General features: G+C 45.6%; 1 protein-coding gene across 1 annotated transcript in view; it reads right to left on the bottom strand.

Moving 5' to 3' along the window:
* The window catches only part of si:ch211-113g11.6 (uncharacterized protein LOC559008 homolog), a 31,118-nt gene that overhangs the window by 5,368 nt on the left and 15,143 nt on the right, over nucleotides 1-10,607 (bottom strand). Inside the window, exons 7-13 of the mRNA XM_062400260.1 lie at nucleotides 10,241-10,380; nucleotides 9,340-9,518; nucleotides 8,981-9,089; nucleotides 8,617-8,821; nucleotides 2,797-2,912; nucleotides 1,601-1,773; nucleotides 239-294 (exon numbers count right to left, since the gene is read on the bottom strand). Of these exons, the coding sequence (XP_062256244.1) occupies nucleotides 239-294; nucleotides 1,601-1,773; nucleotides 2,797-2,912; nucleotides 8,617-8,821; nucleotides 8,981-9,089; nucleotides 9,340-9,518; nucleotides 10,241-10,380 (978 nt within the window). The remainder of the gene's footprint in view (nucleotides 1-238; nucleotides 295-1,600; nucleotides 1,774-2,796; nucleotides 2,913-8,616; nucleotides 8,822-8,980; nucleotides 9,090-9,339; nucleotides 9,519-10,240; nucleotides 10,381-10,607) is intronic.

Here is a 10,607-nt window from a genome sequence, read left to right as displayed (position 1 = left end):
AGATAAAGCGACTCTTCAGAGGGAGTCACAGTCACGACTAGCTGAGGTTGCAACTGGGTTTTGAGCTCTGAAACAGGGCGAGCCACTAAATAACACAAGATTTCTCCCCCCACGGCTTCTTGAACCCTGCTCAATTATATGATAATCATCTTTTTGACTCCGGCTCCTCAGAAAGGTTCCTATTTTGGTTTTAATTAAGATACAGAGAGAGAGTGGGAGAGAGCAGATAAGGCCTCACCAGCAGCTTCCCCGCAAACCGACGAGTTGGACTGGTCCAGATTCTGAATCAGCGCCCTGTCGGAAGAGGATAGAGACAAATTAGCAGCAGAATAGAGTTTCACAAAACGGCTGCTGAGCCTCAGAGTCCACCTGCTGCTCCTCGCTGATGGAAACACAGACTCGGGTCATTAAGCAGAGAATCTGAGGCTTATTACAGCACTTTGCTTTAAATTGGAAACGCACAGTTTCTGTCTCAGAGCAATTTACTAACGGAGAAATAAGCAATCACGGCTCCACATTCATCTTGTGGTGATTGCGTTGATCAGGATGCTTTTTCTGGGAGCTGCAGTTTCTTTGGAGTTAAGGAAAGTTCCACCTCCTCGGGCCGGTCATTATTAGCCGGAGATAGTGTTGCAAAATTGCGGGAATATTCATAGTTGGAAACTTTCCATGGGAATTAACGGGCATATACAGGAATTAACAGGATTTACCGATTTACAGACATAAATATAAACATGTAGTTTTGTCATAGGCTGATTTGAGCCCTGAGGAAACTTTGGGCACTTGACTATATGCTTCTGCATCTTAGTGTCTTAGTTCTTAACATAGATATTTCCACAGTATTTTCAAATGTACACAGCCTTTCCTTCTACATTGGCTGTGGGTGAAATGTCTCTACACATGAGATAGTGCACGTGGAATTGTTCTGTAGAATAAGATGAATAAAAAGCTTGTAAAAAAACACACAAATGCAATGCCAGAGATATAAAGAGTTAGCCAAACAATTGGAATCTTTGGAATCATCAATTTTACAATTGATGGATAAATTAATAGAAATAGGCTAGATGAACAGATGAAAAATCCTGAGTCAGCATGCTAACATATTTTCCCAGTAATATAATCGAAACTTACCTGACTAGTCCTGCACACTACAGCAGGCCTCAATAGCCCCGCTGTAGAGTGAAGGATGCTGGGAATTATCTGTGCTTGTGATGGTAGAATGCTCAGTGCAGAGTTGAAAATTCAACGTGCAGCTTGTGCTGCATTCCATCTTTAAAATAGAGTTTTGAATGGTGTTTTAATTTTCCAGCGTTTAGTTTGTGTCGTTTTATTTGTTTTAATTCCCAAAATTCCCGAGCTTAACTTCCCGTGGAAAGTTTCCAGAAATTTACCAAACATTTCCCAAACCTTTGCAACCCTAGCCGGAGCACAAAGCCTTGTTTCTGTGATTTGCAGTTTCGATGCCACTGATCCTGAGTCTGCTGAAGAGAGCCCTCTCCTCTCTCCTCTCTCCTCAGCCCGGGGGGGGGGGGGGGGGGGGGGATAAACAGACAGACAGCGGCCAATAGCTCTGCAGTGGTGACATCACATGTGATCCTACCCAGTGGTGGCGTTGTATCCGGGCGGGATGGCGATGCACTTCCTGCGGGCCTTGTCCCAGCCGCAGTACGGGTCCCGGCCCAGGATGCACTCCCTGCACGTGTCGCCATAGCGCCGGCAGTCAGCCAGCGGCAGGCGCTGGACCTCCATCGCCGTGCCGACGTACAGATGTCCCTGAGGACGAGAGGACGCGCCACACGGTGAGGACGAGAGGATGCACCACACGGTGAGGACTCAGTGTTACTGGAGTTAATCAACCTTGATAGTTGAAGAGTAGCTCCTTGCAGACCGCTCTAAGACTCCATGGCCTTCAATGTTTATGACCTGAACCCTGTTTGACCTTTCTATATACCTATTTGACCTTTCCATTACAACCCAATGGAAATGTGTGTAAATCATTTGTTACTGTGCTTTAGTTCCTGTCTTAAACTCGCCTACAGAACCAGTCTGAACTGGCTCAGGCAAACTTCCTTGTCCTCCTATATAAGACCCTTGGATTTGACTGTTCTCCATCTTCACTCTGGGATCCTTGTGGTTTCCCCATGCTGATCCTTTCTTCAGAAAGCCCATTTATTAAATACACGTAGATAACTTTGTTGTTTCCATCCTCTTGTATCTCCAGGTTTCCATCACACCCCTCAGGTAAAACTCCAAATGTCTGAGAAAGGTATTTAATATATTATAAAGATCAGTGTCAGTAATGGGAACTGAGGGATTCATTCATGAGAACCAGGTCGAGAAAACCTGAGCCATTTGTCTTTGAAAGTTAAAATTTGGCAATTTGTAGGGATTATATTCCAGAGAAAGAGGAAATCGGATTCGCTTCGACTTTAAAATGCTGCTTTGATTTTTAAAGCACTGAATTTGGGTCATATTAAATTTCTGCTCTGCTGCTACGTGATGAACCATCTGACCTCTGACCCTCAGTCCAAACTGGAACCTGGAGAAGCAGCGTTTCATCCGAACAAACCATGGATGAAAGGAGCTTTTAGAATCAAATATAATCTCCTAAACAACCCCCCCCCCCCTGTGATCCCGTCTGGTACAACTACAACAAACTACAGTTTAATTCATCTTCTGCACACATCTGCAGTCGCGCCCGCAGCGTCTCTCAGCCTTGTTTGAACCCTGATGTAATATTTATCATTGTGCCAGGATGTGTCTCTTAATCTCCCTCCACCACGTTGTTCCTCTTACCTTCTGGGCGTCGATGGCCATGTTTAGAACGGGGCCCTCGTTGTGGAACAGGGAGTACTGGGATATGATGAAGACCCCCTCGCTAGAGTGGAGAACCTTCAGAACTTTGCCTTGTTCTGTGGAAACAAAGGAGAAGATGCTGTGAGGGATGGATCCCAGTTCTGAGCATTGTTATAAAACACTCATAAAACCATGTCCTCTGAGTCACAAAGGTCAACATTTGTGTTTTCATGAATTCACAGTTTCTCACTTGGACAGTTTCCACCCTGGAGGGCCGGAGGAAAAACAAACGACTGGAGCTTTAGAGACTTATTTGAAGAAAGAGCTGCTCTGCAAAGATAAAGTACTACGAGTGGCCATGTTTAACCTCAGTGGAAGGGGGGTGGGGGGATCTGCACAACTTCATGTTCTGCTGTCGAGATCAAGAACCTTGTGGGGATTCTGGGTCAATTACAGAACTTCAGAGCTGGATCTTTGCTCCTGACAGAACTGACGAAGCTTCTCAGAACTTTTGCTCTGGCCTCCAGCTGAGTTCATATCCATAGAAACAGCAGATGAGCGCTGTTTGACATCGGGGGGGAAAAAGCGTTTTCCAATAAACTGGGTTGAATATTTGAAAAATAGTATTAAATCTGACTCACTGAGCAAAGAGGACAACTGCTCTGGGGCCGGATAAAGCATCCAGGGCCTCGGAGGTTCAGGGTCTGATGCTCCTCAGCTGGATTGTGGTCAGAGTATCTGGGACTATGCACCAGTGATTCTGTCTGGATCCATTTGTGTTTAATAGATTTACCAACGAGCAGCGTGATGTTCCCCACAGGGACTGAACAACCAGAGATTAGAGGTTGGAAGGAAGAAGTAGATAAACTGAGTCTGTTTGCCACCATCTTGTGATTGTTTACATCATTTGGAGCCACAGTTTGCACAGCAGCGATCGGGTGATGGAGCCGTGGTGTCGAGGTCCGTCTCAGATGTCAATCAAGAAGTTTCACTTAATTTCTTATCAGCAGATAACTGATTTAAACATAAATGTCCGATCTTCTTCAAGAAACAAATTATTTGACGTGTACTTAGCCTTTTTATTTTGTCCCCTGTCCCATCCACTAACAGGGAGGAGTTTATTGCTTTCATGACGGTTTGGCTTCTCTTTTGCGGAGCTCTGAAGTCGTCCATCTTTTCTATGGTTTTGTTTCCACGTTTTCATTTCGTCTGTCTTCCTCGTTTGTCTGTAAGTGTCTCAGTTGGTGAAAATGTTTTCTGCCCTCGCTCTCCCTTCAGCGATCTGACTCCTCTCTCTCCAAACGATGACCCGAGGGATGTAATGGCTCCCAGCAGAGAATCGTTCTAACTTGTCACATCCAACACGGTTTTACTTCTCCCGCTGTGGGAACGTGATGACAGTGATATCTTTTAATCTGGCACCTCCACTTCCTGCTCCCTCATTTGTAATTAGCTTGGATGGCTCCTGCTCTCACGCAGACTTCTATTGTCCTGAAACTGCCTCGTCTCTCTTTTATCCCAATAAACTTCAAATCTTTTTCTCTCTGCAGTCAAAGATAACGTTCCCCATTTATCCAGTTTATTCTCATCCGATGGTTTGATCCTGACTGCAGCTATTTTCAGCTCCTGAATCAAACGAGTTCATGAGCACAGAAAGATGACAGCAGCACATCCTGAGCAGAGAGAGAGAGAGAGAGGTGCTGAACTCCTGTAGCGTCTCCTGAGTGAATCTTTAATACTTTATTTATCCTCCGTGCACATTATCTTTCACAGTAAATTGCTTCTACCTTCTTATGCACGTTCCGATTGGCTGAAAGCTTTCTCCACTGAAGGACAACAACCTTTAACCTTCTGCTGAAGATTGGAACTAACAAGCTCTGTTTTCCCTCTGGAACCTCCACATTAGCACCGAGTGGAGGCCGCTCACGTCCTCGGCTCTTGTTTTCTCAGCTGGGCGGCTTCTCGCTCCGGCTCCATAACCTTTAAGCTTCTGTCACCTCGAACGTCTCAGTGTCTGAAAAGGGAAATAACTTCTGATCTTGAGCATAAAGTCGGCTTTGAACCAGCGCTCTGACATTTCCTCTGTCCCTGAGGGAAGCTTCCTGACTCGGGCCGAGCGGCTCCACGGCGTCCGATGGTCAGTCAGTGGGTTAGTGAGTGAAAAGAGGATTTTCACAGCTGCTCGTTCTTTTATTCGATTTACGAATTTTCACAGCTGCTCCAGTTTCTCCTCTGCTCCCCGAGGTGCACAACCCTTCACACGTCCTGCTGCGTCTGTCTAAGTGAATCTTTAGGGCCCGACTCCACAGGATCACAGCCGGACGTCTTTTGAACAAACACATATTCTTCTACTTGTCCAACTGAGTAAAAACACCAGAGCACTTGATGATTTAAAATGAAGAAGAAAATTATGATTTATAAGTGTTTCCTTTGATGATGGTTTTTAATGGTGGAGTAAAGGAACACAGACATTTTAACTCGTGTTCAAGATCAATTTTTAACAGAAAATATAAGATAATGAATTCCTTTTTATGTTTTGTGTCTAACGTTAAGCCCATGGTCACACTGACATCAGCATGATCACAAAGATGCAAAGTAGAATTTCTTGGGACCAAAAATGTATTCTACTCTAACCAACCGTCCTGCATCACCAGTAACACCAGTAACACCAGTAACACCAGTAACACCAGTAACACCAGGTCAAACCAGATATCTTTTTCTTGAGTAACCCTGGTCTCTGTGTACGACTCCGGTGGAATCACTGCACAGCTACGAGTGTGTGATGAGTTCTCGAGCAGCTTCCCATCGGCTCACGGTGGATTGTGTTGCCTGCCTTGTTTCCAACACGACACACATTGAAGACGATGGTGGTTAATCTTCATCTCTTCTGCAGAGTTATCGTCTGGCTGGTGATCAACAGACGGGGAAATGAGTTCAGTCACATCCTGCAGCGTTCTGTGTCTCACAGAGGAACATCCAGATCAAGTTTGACAGGTTAGAAACTGTTGTGTTTACACAGAGCTTGAAGGAGACCCCCCCCCCCCCCCCCCCCCCTGCTGAATCCCACTACATCCTCCCGGGTGTGAGGCAGATCTATTAAGCTAATTAGGACTCTATCCTGTCAGTTTGTAGGAGGTCAACACGGTGACTTGAGTTCATCCAGCCTCCAAACACAGTTCATCATCTTCTCAGAGATCTGTGCCTGAGAGTGAGCAGAATGAAATGAGTGGAGCAGATATGAATAAAGATCTCTACCTTCACTACAGCTGCCATCCAAGGGCCTATCCCCCCCCCACTCTGTCCCCAAGGAGACATTTGGCTCCAACTCTTTTTTCACATGTGAAGTAGTTTGTGTGACGTTGCACAATGTTGTGTCTCAAATATTGAAACGGTAACACAATCAGATCAGGAGTGAAGCCAGCTTTTACTAATCCTCAACCCAGGGAGCCCTTCATGGATATTTATTATTTCAGCACTCAGGATGATATTGACCCTCCGGGGCACCCGTACTAATATTAGCCCCTTTACAGTGTGGTCTCCGAGCTCAGAAGAGACTAATGTACCATGGTTACCCATAATGCATCTGCTTCGATTTCACCGGCTGTGTCCGAAATCACTAACTAATCCCTATTTAGTGATTTCACCATTTTATAGTGCTGTCCCAAAGATAACTGAAGTTTTTTATACCCTATAAAGTGCACTTATTGTTTCCCACAATGCATCATGACATCGATGGTCAATAAGTGATCAATATATCCCATCATGCATTGCGCTCGCGGCCGACAGGCGAGAGGAGCGAGGGCAGAGCATCACAAACCTGAGAAGTTTATTTCTACATTTAAAGATGATCATTTAATGTCTTTTTACTTTAAAGTATAAATACTAAGTGTAAAATAAACATGTGGGATTTAAGTTGTTGTTCATCACAATCCTGAGACAATGACGTCATTAGCGAAGCAGAGAAAACTCAAAAGCATATTCTTCCTTTCCCCAGGAGCTCACTGTAAACAGCCGATCTCTAAATGGTTATTTGTGGCTGATGTCGGACTCAGCCAGCGTCTGTGGTCACGAGCTGGACCCCGGCTCTCCCCTCCTGCTCCTCTGATTGGTCGAGACTCTTCTAATGCAGCCATCCATCCCGATGAGCCGTCTGATCTGACCGCCTCACTCACTGCAGATTGGATTATTTAAAGGAGGCGGCTTCTCTCCATCACTTGCAGAGATACGTGAGCATCTTTGAAATTAATTACACAGATTGATGAGCTCCAGTTGTTAAACGCTCGTGAATATTTATAGCCGGCGTCCTCAAGTGAAGGTGATGCAGCAGTGATGAGGCTGAAAGAGGGATGTGATCCAACCAGAATGTTTCTCTTCATAAATCATGAGCCGAAATATTAAGGAGTAACGGTTGACACATGTTTTTTTTTTTAACGCTGCACCGGATTTAAATAAGATATGACATGGGGGGGGGGGGCAGCCACATTTCCAGAGCAGCCTGTTCCTCCGACCTTAAGACAACTGCTACTCAAACTGCTCCAGTTTCTCTTCAGGCCACGAGAGACCTGTGGCCGTCCAGCGCTCTTCATCCTCTCCCTCCTCTCCCTCCTCCCCCTCCTCTCCCTCCTCTTCCTCCTCTCCCTCCATTAGTGACACAGTTAGCAGAGCCCACAACGAGAGGCCATCGTGCTCGACACCACATTGTGTGTTTTTTTTATCCTCATTTGCTAAAAACAGACAGAGCCCAGAAAAAGCCTGATGAGTGACAGGCACAGCTCCAGAGCCTGAGCGAGGAGCTGTTCTCGGGGAGATGACACCCTCCCTCTGTCGGTGGACCTCCGGTGCAGAGACGCCCGAACCGGCATATGACTTCAGATGGTTGCCATAGTAATCTCCCTCAGGCACAAGGCAATTTTTGTTGCAGTGTTGTGTGTGTGTGTGTGTGTGTGTGTGTGTGTGTGTGTGTGTGTGTGTGTGTGTGTGTGTGTGTGTGTGTGTGTGCACCAGCCGAGCCTCAGTGTCGCTGCTGTGATCAAATCCAAACGGTCTTGTGGAAGTCAGGCATCGTTTAAATGGGTTCTGAGCAAAACTCATTTCGACCGTATGTCTGTTTTTCCTCATTTTCTACTTGTCACTGTTTAAATTAACAATTTGTTTGTTTCAGCCATTTTACTTGTTCTGTGTTTTATCGGTTTTTAGCCAATTTAAAGGATTTAGCAACACAAGTCTTGTTGTTACAATTATGGCCTTGATGTATTTTTGTGATTAAAATGTAATTGCTTGGAACTGGGAACAGCTTTGCCGCAGGGGAGTTGTCAAACCTTCAGTCGCACACAAGCGCTCATATGCATTTTTTAATATTGACAATAAATCAGTGTCTTTAAGTTATTTAACACCTGTTCTGTAGTTTCAGATCGTTTTAGTCTCTTATGAGCTCAAACTTCTGGTTTTAAATTCTGTTCAATGTTTGGTTCAGTCTCACTCGATCAAATGCTTTTATTCACCAGGTTCATATAGTGGCTGTGACCTTTTGTTCAAATTCAATAAACACCAGTGGGATGATGATGTTGTTTCCTTGTCACATCTACTTGTTTAAACCTTAGCTGAAGACAACTCATCATTTCTATTTGGTGTTCACTATGTGTCGGGGCTAAAGAGGAACCATGTGTGCAGCTTGTGTTTCCTCCATGTTTCTAAAGAAGGTATTTGAGAGTCAAGTCAAATCTCTCAAAGCTTCATCCACCGCAAACCTCATGTCGGCTTGTAAAGTCTCACAATGAGCACAGACATCCCCACAGCTGATTGGACAGGAGCTGCACTCACCGGTCCCGAGGTACAGGACGCTGTAGTGCTCGTCGTTGACCGCCAGCACGATGTCCGCCACGGCGTGGGTGATCTGGTCCTCGATGGGCAGGTCCAGAGGAGACACGCCCACGGGCCGGATGACGTCCTCGATCTCCGGGTGGTACCTGATGATCCCCAGGTTCTTGATGTCGTTGTGACCGGCTGTGGCGTTTTTGCGGACGCACTGAGAAGAGAAGTGAAGCGAGACTTGAATAAACACAACTCCCTCTGGACGAAGCTCCAAATTGCTTCTTTTATATTAACTCACACTTCATCTCTTCTCTTCTGACTCATGCAGTTTCCTATTTGTTCTTTTCTGTGATAAACAACAACTTGTTCTCACCATTCCAGGGCGATTGCTGCCGAAGGAGCTGCTGTAGCCCTTCAGCTTGCTGTTGGTGAAGGCCTGGTCAATATCTTCAATGGAGTAGGCACAGATCACGGTTCTGCCCCTGAACAACGACAACAACAGTGATTACAGCCCCAGTGGAAGCAGGAGAAGTGGTTCAGAGGGACTAGCAGGGTAACAGCTACAACTCAAAGGTCGACTCTGGGCCCTAAAACCAGACATGTTTACAATCCCTTCAGTGCAGTTTCCCTCCTGAAAGTGAAATATCACCAACAACTTGGTTCAGCCTCCCATTTATCCCCTCGTTTTGGGAGCATGTTTTATTCTCGAGTTCGAATCCCATCCGAGCTCACCATGCGTTGGAGAACAGGCCGTACAAGACCCCGGCCCTCTTGTCCTGCGCCGTCAGCACCACGGCCTGCTTCAGGTTGTTGTACTGCTGCTGGGTGTTGCCTGAGCCGCACATCATCCGAGCCTTCTTGAAGGTCGTCCACGAGTCGGCCAGCAGAGCTTTGATGCCTCCTTCGTCCACCTGGAGAAAACACACAACGACTCCACGACTGTAAAAACCTACAGCGAAGCCAGAACTGTGGTTGGTGGCCCCTGAGATGATACAGCACTGGAAACCAGGACTCCCTCTCTCTTGAATCTTCCTACCACAACTTCTGAAGCTTCTAAAATGTGACACATCGATGCAGAGACGAGCTGAAGAACTTGAAAATGCACGGACAGGTTTTCATCACTCTAGGAATGAACGGGCATCTCCAGAGGATTCACTTTTTGGAGTTTGGGTAAAGGTCAAAGCCGACGTTGATAAGAGAGTTATTCCCCTTCCAATAAATGTATTTGTAATTAATTTCCAGTAAATTAACCTAGGAAAGTTATATTCCGCATTTCTTTTTTACAGTAGTTGATACAGAGCAGGAAGAGTGTTCAGGAAAAGTTTAAAATAACCTGGTTGCACATGTTTCATCTTCAGGCAGGACATTGGGGATTTGATCAAACTTTGAAGCTTCCGATCTTTTGCTTCATCTCACGAGCGATTCACTTAAAAGCTTTTTTCTTTTGAGGCATCAAACTCGTACAAAAACCCTCCAGGCCTCTGAAAAGGAGTCCGATGGAACCGCCTCAGCCAGCTGCCTTTGATCGCACAGCTCCAGAGGAGTCAGGAGAGTTTGCACGAGCAGAAGCTTTGAAATCTAACGACCAACTTTAATTCAAGACCGGGATTTGACCATATTCAGAAATCGTTACCGTGCAGAGGCGCCCGATGCGAGCTCGGTACGGCTCCTCGTCCACTCGGGCCGTCTTGTTGAACTCGCTGAAGAAGAAGTAGAGCTCCTCCTTGTCCTTGTGCGGAGACGGAATAATGGCGGCTCCAGCAAACTGAGGATCTGTGCGGTGAGATTCAAACAGATCCGGTGAGATACTGTCCTTGTTTCTCATTTCATCCTCTTGTATAATCTATTCAATGATCGTACTGTATCATTCTAAGAAGCACTGTGAATATTAAACTGAATATAAATAGGATATTGTGAGAAACATCTAGATAAAAGAAAATGGCTGATCAAATTTCTGATTTACATTTTCCAGGCTGTAAATGAAACGATCTGAAGCATGA

The sequence above is a fragment of the Platichthys flesus genome, chromosome 11, assembly GCF_949316205.1.
Source record: "Platichthys flesus chromosome 11, fPlaFle2.1, whole genome shotgun sequence".
Taxonomy (NCBI): Eukaryota; Metazoa; Chordata; class Actinopteri; order Pleuronectiformes; family Pleuronectidae; genus Platichthys; species Platichthys flesus.
The sequence above is the reverse complement of the archived record's forward strand: the minus strand, read 5'-3'. Positions and strand labels throughout refer to the sequence as shown.